The sequence below is a fragment of the Dipteris shenzhenensis genome, chromosome 14, assembly GCF_047967505.1.
Source record: "Dipteris shenzhenensis isolate YYH24624 ecotype China chromosome 14, Dip_SZ_1.0, whole genome shotgun sequence".
Taxonomy (NCBI): Eukaryota; Viridiplantae; Streptophyta; class Polypodiopsida; order Gleicheniales; family Dipteridaceae; genus Dipteris; species Dipteris shenzhenensis.
In genome coordinates this window covers 54002775-54017061 of record NC_141609.1, presented here as the reverse complement: position 1 = coordinate 54017061, position 14287 = coordinate 54002775, and the positions used below count along the sequence as shown (strand labels likewise).

Here is a 14287-nt window from a genome sequence, read left to right as displayed (position 1 = left end):
ACATGTAATTAAATTAGAAGGTGCGATGGTTACAATGGTAGATGAGGGGACACAAAATCAACCCTGCATATCATGTGAAAAAGTGGAAGTAGTTTTGAAATTACACACACTTATTTGAAGGATAGAAAAGTTTTTCAATTAATGTTAACCAGGCCATAAGAAATTTGAAAAGAGTGAAACTGTTTTCACTCTATCTCAGCGTTGCTTCATCATAGAATTCTGGTAGAAGGAGAATAATAAGAAATATCTTCCAATTAATGGCAACATATATATAAGAAAGAACAAATAACATACTATTTATAATCTGTGATAGCGTTGCCTGCTTCACAAAATTGCATTGCCAAAAACAAAAAGGTTTTGCCTATGTGGAAGTCTCTACATCAACCAAAAGTAGGTTTCCCTACACCTACATGTCTGCAGCACAATATAATGATGTACTTTTAAAGGGTTTGGGCTGTATGCAGGTGCAGCAAACTAAATAGAGAGCGTCCATGAATAGCCACCATAAGTGGTGCATAAACGTGGATTCCTTAAAAAATATCCTAAAACACAAATTATGCAAGGGATGGAGGTTGTCAATAAGTTTGCTATATTGCTAGTAAGAAAACGGAATCAGAATAGAAGGTACATTTTTCATATGCATATTTTGCTGCGGCATGAAATGCTCTTTAAGAAACTTTTTCCCGTTGCTTCCAAGTGCCAAAGGCTTAACTACATTGGGTTGGGGTACATCATCACGTGAGCAACCCTCATGAACTTCAAAAGGAATTGCTACACTGCCCACAGTAGACCGTGCAACATCTATGCGACAGCAGGAAGCGTATGATGAAGCACACAAGCTCTTGGCATTATAGTAGGGTGAATTATAGCACAGTGAGTATACTATAATTCACCCTAGTGTTGATTATAGTAGGGTGAATTATAGCACAATCCTGGCATTATAGCACACAAGCTTACTAGTTCCAACGTCAACAACAGGGCCAACAGCAGGCCAAAAATGTTGATTGTTCGAAATTCTCATTTGGATTTTTATGGTTGGGCTAACTTTAAGTTGCTAGTTGTTTCCCCATCTTTTTCTCCCCCTTTCTCTCTCTCTCTTTTTCTTCTTCTTCTCGCTCTTCTTCTTTCTTCTCTTTCTCCTTCTCTCTCTCTTCTTCTTCTCTTCTCTTCTCTTCTCTCTCTCTCTCTCTCTCCTTTTTCAATTCGCCCCTTTTTGGTGCACATCTCGGGTAGGCCACATTAATTTGCCAATGGGCCAAAAAGGCGATTGTACCTTAGATGGGCCCACACCTTGAGCAGCATTTGCGGCCAGGCAACATGCTTCAGTTTTAGCCTCGCATTTCATGTTCGCAAATGACGCATTTTCCCGCAAATCACGCTCTCAGATTATAGACTCCAGTGTGTGTCGTCCAAATTCTTGCTGGAGGAGTCTAGCACACTTTGAACGTACATTTTTTCTAATCCAAAGCTCAAAGGCTATCGAAATTCTTGGTGGAGCGTTGGCAGCTTAAACTCTGCTGGATGTCCGGCAAGAATGTCACCATCAGGTGAGATGGATTGAAATTTAAGTATCTCCCATCTCAAGCATGTTAAAATCTTGCAAGTTCTTACCAATTTACGTTGCATTATCTAATTCGCACCTAAAATAGGAGGATACGAAGGTGATAGATCTGACAGAGTTACGCTTCAGTTATCAAGTCATCGAATCCCTTTTAACGGCACACGAAACCCTGAGCGATGACGAACTGCTCTTGGCACATCGTGAACCAAGTCATAACGCTCACTGATTGATCTAATCTTTTAAGGTATGTCCATGAATTTGGAGTTGGTTATATTATGCGAATAGATGTTCACAGTTTTGTTTACAAGTGACATCTGTATGACTCTTATTAGAAGAGAGTTGATTGTTGTATTCTAGGATATAGTTCGTGGGCTTCAATCTCTTCAGAACTGATTTTGTATCCTGAGATCGCAGGGGAAATGAAAACGGCGTTGCTTCAACCAACAGAACATGGCTTGGGTTCAGCGGATACTAAAACTTTGGAAAGAAGTCTTCAGCGTGATGTGAAAACTATTTTCTTAACCCTTGTGAACAAGGATGATGCAGAGGGATTAGAGGATGCTATTCTAAGAGAAAGGACCTTTGAACTGCAGCTCCCAAACAAGAAATTGAAAAAGAAAAGCCAAGCATATGATATTAAAGACGAAAGCGACTTTTTAATTTTAGGAAGGCGAATTTTACACTATGCATGTGCAGTAAATGCTAGTGAATGTTGCAGACTCCTGCTTACATCAAAGAAGTTTCCTAGAATTCGTCCTGATGCTGTGGAGGAGGTTGATCATCGATCGGCTCTCCACTTTGCTTGCCTGCATCATTCTCAGAGATGCGTGGAGGTTCTTCTCAAGCACGGAGCAAATGCTGGACTAAGGAACAAGCAGCTAATGCTGCCGCTAGAGGAATTTTTCTTAAATTCAGGGCTGCACGTTGAATGGAATCTGTCCACTCCAGCAGTGGAAATAGTTGAGAATGTGGGGAAAAGGGACCTTTCCATCTTGCGGCTTCTTGAACCAAAGTGTAAGGATCAACTTATTTCCGTTGCACTTAAACTTGCCAAGGGTCTTAAGGTAGTGCCATTGGTGGCCCTTTTGCACGTGACCCGAAATTCCATTGTAAGTTCCGTATCTAAAATATCAGGGGAGGAGCTGAGCGGCACAATCATTGATACGGTTCTAGGAATAGTGTTGGAATCTTCTGCTCTTTCTTTGTCAGAAAAGCAATCTGAAAAACTGCTAAACTGCTCAACCGCTAAGGTACAGGGGGAGGGAGAGGCATGGCCAGTTGAAGCCAGTAGCATGTACAGGAAAATGTGTAACGAGAATGCTGGAACTAGGGCTCACGTCAAAAAGAGCCAGGGAGAGGCACATGGTAGTGCTTCATACTGTCAACATAGAAAAGAGGTAAGCAGCTCAGTAGAGATTAAGCATAAGAAGGATTGGGGCGAATGGGAGGAGATTAATTCCAAGTATTGCCTGAAATCTGGTGGAATTGAGAATTGTGACAGCGAAACTAAGAAAAGATCCAGTGCCTCTTGTATTGTAACAGGATTTGAAGAGTCTTCTTTAGAGGTCTTACAGGAAAGAACTGGCACTCTTTCAGCGTGTAATGGTGTTGGAAAGAACTGTGAGATAGCAAGAAAATTGTTAGATTGTATTCTTCTATTCAAGCCTCGGTTATCTTCCCATTCACAAAGTCCCTATCCACCACCACTTATTAGAGCAGCACAGATGGGTGATGAAGGTTTAGTGGATCTGTTCATAGATGCTGGGGCACTGATAAATGAAACAGATGCTGATGGCAATACCGCTCTGCATTGGGCCATTCGTCAAAGCTCTCCTTTGCAGAAGCGCAAGGTGAATTCTAAGACAGTCCAGAAGCTTTTGAGTGCTGGTGCAAATGTCTTGGCTGCTAATAAGCTTGGAGCCACACCTGTCCACACGGCAGCTGGACATGGACACTTCGAGGCTCTTACTTTTTTCCTTGAAAGAGAATCATCAAGTCTGAATGTTATGGCAGCTACAAAAGAAACTCCTCTTCATTATTCAGTAAAGAACAACCATTTCCTTTGCACAGTGCTGTTATTGAAGCATGGAGCGAACAGGAATGTGTGCAGTGTAAGAAATCAGAAGCCTTTTGACCTTGTTTCATCGGCTGAGTTGAAGTTACTCATGAGTCTAGAGGATAGAATAATACAGGAGAGATCACCAGATGAGTTAATGCTGGTTTGTTCTGGCCCAGCACAGCTGCCTCTTTCTCTGGATCCTGCTCGTGCTCCAGCCTTTGTGGTGACTGATTCAATGGCTGGAAGTTCAACCTGTGCCTCTGCTCTGTATTGCTCTCGTTCACCAAAGCATCCCGTTCAGTACAATCTGACTGGATCTGAGTGGGGAGGTAAATGCCACTTTTCTGACAATGAGTTGCACCTAGGACAGCAGACTACAGATATGCAAGCAGTAGCAGAGACAAATTTCAAAACTAAGCTGTGTACGCAGTATAAGAAAACGAAACTCTGTTCTCGTGATGGCAAGTGCAACTTTGCCAAGGGAAGGGCAGAACTTTGCCAAACATCAGGTTCTTGCACGATTTGTTCAAGTGTCCCATTATGTCCTAGTCCATCAACAGCTTCATCACTGGGGTCCTGTTGCAGTGAAGATGGAGAAGCAATGAACCCCAACAAGATCTTTGTGGGTGGTTTGCCCCCTTATGTAACTTCTGGTGATCTTTGGGAGATCTTTGAGGCAAAGTTTGGGAAAGTAAAGGATGCTGTTATTATATATGGAAATGATAATGAAGGAAACACACGCTCACGTGGCTTTGGTTTTGTCCTTTTTGAGGAGCAGAGAGATGCAGATGAAGCAGTGAAGAGGCATTTCCTGCCTATTAGAGGCAAAAAGGTTGAAGTGAAGAAAGCCGTGTCATTTGGTGAGTCGCAGCTGGGTGATGGAAAAGGAAATTCTGCTTTTTTCTCGGATATGTCATCCCTGAAGGGCTCTCTTTCCTCTGGTCATGTTTCTTCTAGCTCAGGCCTTGTAGACGGAACACATTTAACTGCTGTGTTTTCCGACAGTTATCGTCCATCACTGTCACAGGCATCTCTTTCCCTTGAAACTGCACAGCTTCCTCAGTGTGCAGCTCAACGTGCCAGCAAGCCTCCTGAAGTTCCTCCCCAGGGGGTGCTATCTTGCTGTCCAGAAGACCAAACTGTGGATAAAAGTCAAATCAAGGAAGGCTTTCCTTGTCATCGGATAGGCGAGCTTATTTATGATAATAGTGGCTCTCTGTCAAGGGAAAGTCCACACGGATTTCATGATGATATGATTGTGCAATCATCTCAGTGTATCAAAGACCCTCACCCTACATCTTACACTTCTTACGTGAACCCATCCCCTGAAAACCCTTTTAGTCTAATTAACTCAAAAACCACATGGCCTTCGAAGTTCAGTCGACCTGTTAATACTTCCTCAGAACATTTGTCTTTGCAATATAGCAATGGTTCTTCCTCCCTTTTTAGCAGTGTAACTACATCAGCTTCTGGAAGTAGTAGCGGAGTTGAAAAAAGCGATGATACTGATGAAGAGCTCTCTCAGTTGCTTCAATTGCTTCACGTGGGAAAGTCTAGTTCATCTTCTCAGAACTCCTGTAGCACAGGTTCTTCATGTAATCAAGGGTATTTGAACTCACAGATCAGGATCTCAGAAGAAGACACCTTGTCAGGATGTTTTGTGACAAATAGTCAAGAGAAGACATTTCGGGCTTTTAATGAAGATTATGCCTACATTGGAAATAATGACCTATTGTCTATCCAGGCAAATGCCAATCTAGGGTTTGTCACTGGAATGAAGGTTTTTCCTGAGTTTTCAGCTGTAAGTGGACTGCATGATGATAAATTGAGCTCATCAACCTTCTGCCAAGGTAGCTTTTTGCCAGGCATAGGCAGCAATCAGAATTTTACTCCATGGTGTGGGGGAGGACGCCTTTCGAACATGCAAGCTCTGGGTCCTTCTGCAACTACAGGGTATGCTCTTATGGATTCAGTTTCCTTACTTTCAGCATGCAATAGGTCTGGTCAAATCCCTCCATATGAAGCAGGTTGTTTTGGTAGGTTTGGAATCCTGGAATGATTTTGTGTATCTCCTGTTAAGGTTTTGGAGTTCATAAAGCCCTTACTTGCCAGGTCAGCCCAGTTTTACATGCTTTCTAATGTCTCAATGCTTAAGTTGAAGGTTCATGTATAATCCAAGAGTTTACCATTTTAAGACTTGGATCCGCAGTGTTATAAACTGTTTATAATACAGAGAATAGATTAGGCATCCTCTCTCTCTCTCTCTCTCTCTCTCTCTCTCTCTTTCTCTGTGATCCCGCCACATTGTAATCTGGATGACACTCATTTTGAGGGGTCAGTTTATTAAATAGGAGAAACGATGGGCTCGCTTTTATTTGATGGATATGTACTGTATGTTTATTGGTTTATGGACTCTCTCTCTCTCTCTCTCCCGCTTCCTCGATCCCTCCCTCTCTCTCCCTCTCTTGCTCTCTGGTTGGCTCTTTGTCTGGCCTCCTGTCTCAGTGGAAAGAGGAACCACAGTAGATTTGGGCTAATCTTGAGTGAGTCTTCTCCATATGCCAATTGGGTTCATTTGTGAAAGAGGAGCCAATATTTCCCACAATGAGTATTGCTGGAGTTGATTCATCTGGCAAATAAAATTCTACCTGTATGGGGGGCACTGATGTGAAAAAACTCATCCAAGCCGATGTACTTGATGACTTTTTTTAATGCTCTATTTACTGAGATCCTAGTCTGGCAATGAAGTTCTACTTTTGCTTGAGCCTTAGAAAGTGGGGATGCTCTCTTCATAATATTTACTGTCCATGTAAGGATAGCTACTATATTGGTAATGTTCTTGCTGATTATGGCTATTGACTAATGCTGGTCATGCGATTACTTCAATCTTGCAAGACATGTAGTCAATGTATGCCAATGGAGCAGTATGTTATCTTTCTCCTGAGATTTTGCTTTGAAAAATAACACATGGTATGCTGTTTTTCATTAAGCAGTCACCCTATCTTATGCAATTCCCCAGAAAGGAGACATGCAAGTACAAGATCAAAAGATCTCATTGTATGACAAGAAAGCAGGATAATCAAGATCTTGCGCATGCTCTCTCTCTCTCTCTCTCTCCGTCTCGCTTTTCTTCTAATTTTACGCTCATTCTTCCTTTTTGCTTTGTCGTTTGGTTTCGATTTCAAAGCATAGTAAGCATTGGGTTTACCCAAGAGATTCCAGAGTCTTTAGAAACCTAGATGGCAGCTTGTGCTTGGGTATTTATGAGAACATAAGTGTAGCTTTGCTTACTAAGTTCTTTTTTTTCTTTTTTATTTTTCTCAGCTACTCATTTCTTAAAATTTTCTTACTTTTGCTTGTTCTTTAAAAATAATTAATTTGGGTCTGTATTGTTGCCTCAAGCCAAAATGTCTGACTTCTCTAGGGAAAAGATAATACTACACCATCATCATCAAGCACATCACTCACAAAACCTATGGCCTCAAACCAAATAAAGTAAGAGTGATGGCGCTCCTGCAGTGCCAACGGATGTGCAAACACCTTTGACCAGTAAAGGCATGCAGCACACAAAGAGTGTCCAGCAAGAGAATCCCTGTCATTTCATTTAAGATGAGAGAGTTTGTGCTTCCAGTCAGAAAACAAGCAAGAGACAAGAAGACATCTACCATAAATGTAGTCCCATTGGGTAAGCTGCCAATGTCCAAACGTTGGAGTAGACAAATGCAAAAGCAAATGTCGCACCATGTACACCCATGGTTGATCTCCTTATGTGAACTATTGTATCGTCTTCCCCTTATGAGCTAGGATATGCATATCAATATTTAGGATATTGATGCCAATAGAAGAAATGCCTACCCCAATGCAAAACAACGATGCCCCTAGAACTTCTGGGCTTAAAAACAAAGTCAATAAACTAGCCATTATTGTTTGGGATAAGGAAAGGCCAAAGTCACTCCTAGTAATGGTCAAATGCCCTCTATAGCTCAAGTAAAAGACCTTGAATAAAGTTGATAGACCTTGAGGAAAATAGTCTCAGTTAGGAGGACTCTTCTGCCTCGTACATGGACTTGTGCACCATCTAAAGGGCACACCCTTGCTAAGAATTCTAGCATGGGTATCACTTGGGTTGGAGTGATAGTGAGTCGTACTCTTTTCGTGAAAGATGAAGTTGCCTTGTTATTGCCTAGCTCACAGGATCTGGTGTCACAGCAAGATGATGTCTTGGATCTTGAGGTTGACATAGAATCTTGAATGCATTTTTCTATGGGATAGAGTTTGTACATATCTATAAATATGTGACTATGCTGGCACAAATAAAACGTTTGACTTATAATGTACAGGGGTTATGTGACTTTTAGAAATGGAAAGTTGTATGGGCATATGTCAAGACATTGCAACCTGATATAGTGCCCTTACAGGTGCATAATCAGCAAGGTTATGGATGCCAAATGGGGAACTTTACAAGATGTGACATTTCTATGTAGGTGACACCTAGTTTTTTGGAGTGGTAGTTCTTGTGAAACATGACCATCTTGTAGTCGCCGTCAACAACCGAGAAGGTTGATGGATTGTTAAGCAATGTCTTGTGTATGGAGAAATATTTTGAGTTTGCCTCAGTTTATGCCCCACAATCATCGCAAAGTAGAGCATTAATTTGGCAGGCTACGCAACGGTATCCTTGGAGACAAAATGTCTTTCTTTGTGGGGATTTCAATAGTGCTCTATAGATAGGAGATAATACATCTGGTCATACTCATATGCTAACCTTGAAGCGAGTGCAATGGACTCAACTTCTCCTCTAGTTTGAAATTGCTAACCTTTGGAAAGGCACATTGGCTTCATCTCCTGGCTAGACATTTCAACATAATGCACAGTCAATTTATAGAGCCCTTCTCGAATGATGGTATATGTTTAATTTTAATGTGCATCACTATGATGCATTCACGTGAATTTGTGGCTTGATTATGCTTTCTCGGATTTGAATCATGCTCCACTTTGGTTGCAACTATATTTTCTTGACGTGCAGTAGGATAGATTGTCGACTAAAAGGTTGCTTATTATAAATGATAGTTATTTACAACGTGAGGTGTATAAAGACATGGTGTTCTTCCTCTTGTATCACTACTTGTCCGGTTGCATGGGACAGACAGGTTCTTTATCTTTTGTTCGCAAGCTCTTGTCTCATTGACCTATCTCTTAACATTCTCTCTTCATGAGTAGTCTCTTGTTCGTAGTCTCCTCATTTATGAGACTCTATACTTATCGTAACTTCCAATAATTAGCTTCCATTATGCTTGGTGTGGCACTTGTTCATTTCAAGGCTTCGTTGACTCTTACGCGAGTCCGCTGCTCACCCTACGCTTTGGTCATCACTTCGGCTTGTTTGGTGGCACTTGGTCTCTTGTCTTGGGTTGCCTCTATGACCCCGACTAGCTCGAGCAGATGGCGCCTCCCCTTTCAATCTGATAAAGATCCTTTCTCCTTATCCCAGATTCTATTCTTCCTACACACACTACATATACATATATGCACATGTATACAATTGTGTGTGTGTGTGTGTGTGTGTATGTGTAGAAGACATTTACAACACCCCTTTCCATAGTGAAGAGTAGACAATTTAGAGTAGGAATGAGAAATGTTTAATAGATAAACTTTGAAATAAATATCCACTTAAAAAGGAAGTAGCATCACTATAGGATGAACAATTTTTTCTAAAAGAGGAAATGTGAGTAGTAGAGCTTTGCCAGGTCATTGGCAGGATCATTTTTATTGAAGAGGGGAGTTTGCCTACCTGCCACCATCCAATAAGAAAAATGATACGAAAAATGAAAGAGAATACATTAGGGTGTTTTTTTTCGGGTTAGGAGAAAACAAGAGTAATAAAAAGAATGAAGTTAGCTGAGTGTGTGAAAAAGTTGTAATGAGAGAGGAAGGGTATTTTTGGAAGAGAGGTTGAACATTTACAAGTAAATAATGGGATAATGAGGGCATGGGGGAGTTAAAATGGGATTTTTTTGGAACACATAGGGAAAAAGGTAAACCTAAAAGAAGGTTATGAGAGAAAAATTAGTGTATGAAGAGAAAAAGAAGGGGGAGGGTATTGAAAATATTAGGAAAAGTTGGGGGAAAGGGTTATTTTCTAAGTAAATGTGTTTATTTAAAGGGAAGTTGTTGGAGTGTTTAATGGGAAGAGAGGGGGGGAACAATAAAGGGAGGGAACAAGAGGAAGGTTAAGTAACTAGGTAGGAGGGAGAAAAAAGGAAGGGGGATTGTTATAACAGAGAGAAGGAGGGGGTAATAAGGAAGATATTAATAGGTAAGAGAAAATTTAAAAAATTAAGACCGAAGGGGGCGCTTTATAGAGCTAAGAAAAGAAAAGGGGGGGGGATAATCAAAATGAAATAAGAGATAGAAGAACCTGTGAATCCATGTTCAGGGGTGATGAGGGTGGTGAAGCCCGGGCGTAACGATGCGCACAAACTGCGAGGTCGCACACGAGCATGGGCACACGGTGGGCGAGAAATGGTTAGAGAGGACTTGCAGTCGAGGTGTAGTCCGTGCAGAGATCAGAAGACATACCACAATCGATGAATGGAGAGGAAGGCGGGGTCAGTGAGCACGGGACTCGAAAGCTCGATCATAGAAGGTAACTAAGGCTTTAGACTCTATAGAGGTGGGAAGAGTATAAGGTACTGAGCGGTGTGCACACAAGAGGGGTGCAGCAGTCGAGGAGGGGTGTTGGAGTCGAGGGTCCTTGGGTAGCAGACAACGGAGAATGCATGCAGAAGGCATAGTAAGGAAGAGGGGAGTAAGTGCAGGAAGAGAAGATGTGGGTTACAGGGTGTAGCTAGTGATGGGGAGACTAGCTAAGGACAGAGTTGTAGAGGGTAAGAGGCCGTAGGTAAGTTTAGAGTTTGAGGTGGGGAGGGAAGTAAAGAGGTAGGCTTATATAGAGGGGTAGTTGGGGGAGGGGAGAGTCGGGAGCCTGGGGGTATTTAATGGTTTTTTGGGAGGTGGGCCATCAGTGGAAGTTAGGGAGATGAGAGGTGTAGAGCACGAGGACCTGTGAGTGTGACAGTCGGTTGTAGAGCCAGTAGGTCACAGATCGAGGTGTGAAGCGCAAAACAAGGCATAGAATGCGGGCGTAGGGAATTAGGGGGGTCAGTTTATTAAGGAAGGCATAAGGAAAGGCAAGGGGGGGGGGGTTTGGTTTGGGGGCTAGTAGGTTATATAGAATTATTAGAAGGAATAAGGGGAAATTAGGGGGAGGAAGGTGGGATAGAGGAAAATAGGGAAGTGTTTAGGGAAAAATAGGGAATATAGGGAAAATAGGGGAAATTAGGAAAAAATAGGGGAGAAATATGGAAAGAAAGGGAAAATAGGGGAAATAGGGGAAAGTTAGGGGAAGATAGGGATAATAGGGGAAAGTAGGGAAAGATTAGGGGAAATAGGGGAAGTTAGAAAAAATTAGGGGATAAATTAGGGAAAACAGGAAAAAACAGGGAAAATTAGGTTGAGAATAGAAAACTTAATTTTGAAAAAAACATAAGGAAGATTTATGAAGTTTAGGAATTTAACTAAATTTCTTTAAGATAAATCAGGATAGTAGTGGGGAGAAGTCGGGAAGGGAGAGGTTTTAATGGGGGGAATTTAGGAGAAAGAGGAGATATGGATAGGGGAAAGGAAAAAATTAGGAAAAAATGTGTGAAGAAATGGAAAGAAATTAAGAGATATATTGCAATAAGGGGAAGGAGTTTTATTTAAAAAAAGGAAAATATTAGGAAAAGTGTGTGTGTGTGTGTTCCTTTTATTTATGTCTATATATTGTCAGTTTGTACTTACTATAGTTACCTATTGTGCCATCCTTACTTTTTAATCTGTCTTAGTTAGAACATATATATAAAACCACTTATCTCTTGTCCCCTTATCCCCTTAGTAGCTTATATCCTTTTATCACTGTATTATCCCTTATATTAAGATATTTGATTTATATATATATATATATATGTACATGTGTATTATTCTTTCTTCCTCCAAGTGGATAAAAAATAACCATTGACCATGGTTTAATCATTCACTCAATGGCCCTTTTCAATATGAGATTAATCTTGCTTTAATTACTTATTCACATTTACTTAGATATTTGTATTAATGCTTTTTCTTAGATCTTTATTTTTAAATTGCTCCTTAATTTTAAATCGCTCCTTTATTTTTAAATTTCTCCTTAAGTAAATTGCTCCTTATTTTAATAGCTCACCTAATGACCCTTAATCTAATGCTCTCCCAACAAAGTTTATTTAAACACTAGCAAATGATTCATTATTGACTCATCTTAGATGGATAAAGGCATGGAGTATCAACTTACTGATCCTTGGAATGACTCTATTGAGGGCATGGATTACCCCCTCTTTCAAGCTATTTCTTAAACATAAAATAAAGAAATCTTGAGAAGGGTATGGATTAGCCCCTGCTGATTATTTCAATTAAGTCGCTTTTTGTGGATTACCCCCCTTGATAAAACCGTTCAATTGTTTTCACTTGTGGCTGTGGACTACCCCCTGTCTAATATTTCAATTATGTTGCTTTTACTCTTAGATGTGGACTCCCCCCTGATAATTGCATTCAAATTAATTGCATGCTTTTGTATACATTTAGAATCTGTCTATATGTCTAAGGCTTCCTGGTAAAAGCGATAACAAGCTAGGGAACACAGGCCCTACTTGTCTTCCCACATGATGCCAAATTTGTTCTTTCTATGGATGGTGTGACAGGTAAGTGGACCCTGACCTCGGAGCCTAGACTACTGAACGTATTCAACACTTTTGTACCACCTTTTGTTTTATGTACACCCGTATATAAGAAATGTTATTTTATCCACCCTTATTTGAGCTTCGTGTGTCGTGTTGTTAAAAGATTTTATTTTTTAAACACACACACACACACAAAGTGTTTTCATTAAGTGTGTATATAGAGAGAGGACGGTATGCTACATTTATAAATAGCACGCATTGTAAATTTGATTTATAGTACTTTGATAAACATTTTGGGGAAATAGTCCGTCTGCCAATTGATATGGTTATACCATACATGCACTATACATGCCACATTAAATATTACAAGATATACCTAGACAACTTAGGCATAAAATTTATTGGCAACACTAGAGTTTCAACTAAGGAAAAATCGATTAGAATCCAATCAATTAAATCGAGTGGAATTGGAACGATGAACCGACTACATCAGTTCCCATCAAGTACACAACCACACACACACACAAGCACATCATCCTTTATGCACTTACTCTCCTTGCTCTAGAACATCCCACATGAGGTTGATTTGTTTATGGGCCATAGTAATAAAATTTCCCCTTCTCTTATAAATAATTTGTGTGATGAATTAGCTCTTAGTGGCTTGCTTTAAAAACTTTTTCAATTTCGGAAAAGATTCTCCCTCTTGTAGTATTTGTGTAACCTATAAGCCACTTGTGACCATTTTGATTAAGGTATTTTGTTAATAGCCATATTTACCCCCCCCCTTCTTTTTAATTTTATCATATGAGTTTGCTTAACCCCATCTCCCCTTATATTCTTTAATTTAATTGAGGGCAGTTGTTCTAACTTAATTTGGTGGTTGTCCTTTATCTAATCCTAACTTTACCTAATTGATTACATGTTTCTTATTCTCTGATCAAGCCTAGTTACATTTAGTCCCAAAAACCCCTAAAACTCAACCAAACCCCTAAAACACTGTAACTAAAACCACCCCAATTAAACTCTAAACCTCTCCTCCCCTTACTCGTGCCACTGCCCATGTTGTAGTAAGGTAGCCTTCTTTATAATGGCTTTTTCTCCCCCTCTTTATATATATACTCCCCTTTACGTAGCTACATATTAAAAAACTCTATCATTCACATTCAAACTATTCTTGCTTGCTTCCCTAGCAATGAATTTTATCCAAAGCTAATCCAATTCCAAAAAGAGGCAAAAGGAAAGGAAACCCCCTCAGCTATCAGCATTGCCTCCATCAATGATTGGTTTAATTAGCCAATGCCACATTCAATGCATTTCTTTGGTGACTCATTGATGTTAACACCTTGGATGAGCAGGACATGGATTTCTACCACAAGTCACTACCTGCCATTCTCAACAAACTCTTGCTAGTAAATAATTTGCCCTCGATTCCCCTACTCGCCTAGTTTGTTTATGCTTCCCTCAACCGTATTGTGGATGTGGATGGTCTCGATCCAGCTGACAAGGAAGCCTTAGCCAACTTGACCCAAGACTTTTCCTCTTCTAAGTGCTCTACCGATAATCCTCTTTCATCTGTCTCGTCCCCCCTCGTCAACTTGAGTTGGATTCCATTGGCCTTGTTGACAAATATTGGGCATTTGAGACCATTAAACACAGTGCCCCTTTCACTCTTGAGTCCGTCATCACCTTATGCAGTCTTTCCTTTGATGCTATTGACCAATGTAAGGTCTCCATGTGGCAAGGCAAAGACTTCCTCTATGGTGATCTTAATTCTACCCTCCCCCTCTTTTCTTTCCATACTTTTGACTAGTCCAAGTGTGCTAGCCATTGTGTTTATTTTCATACCAAAGTAGTTCCTACTGAAAAGTCTGACAAGAAATACCTCAAAACTCTTTGGAATATCCATGGGCCATATAT

At 40.5% G+C, this 14287-nt stretch overlaps 1 protein-coding gene across 4 annotated transcripts; it reads left to right on the top strand.

Moving 5' to 3' along the window:
- The first annotated feature begins 1312 nt into the window (after positions 1 to 1312).
- LOC147894828 (uncharacterized) lies at positions 1313 to 5868 on the top strand. 4 transcript variants are annotated; one of them, XM_087384915.1, is made up of 4 exons: positions 1313 to 1547; positions 1650 to 1805; positions 1976 to 3672; positions 3802 to 5868. In XM_087384915.1, exons 3-4 carry the CDS (start codon positions 1981 to 1983, stop codon positions 5677 to 5679), a joined length of 3570 nt encoding a protein of 1189 aa, XP_087241041.1. In that variant the 5' UTR covers positions 1313 to 1547; positions 1650 to 1805; positions 1976 to 1980; the 3' UTR covers positions 5680 to 5868. The 4 variants fall into 4 exon arrangements, with proteins under 4 accessions (XP_087241041.1, XP_087241040.1, XP_087241039.1 ...); XM_087384914.1 differs by having other exon boundaries at positions 1691 to 1805; positions 1976 to 5868; XM_087384913.1 differs by having other exon boundaries at positions 1678 to 1805; positions 1976 to 5868.
- Positions 5869 to 14287: the final 8419 nt, after the last annotated feature.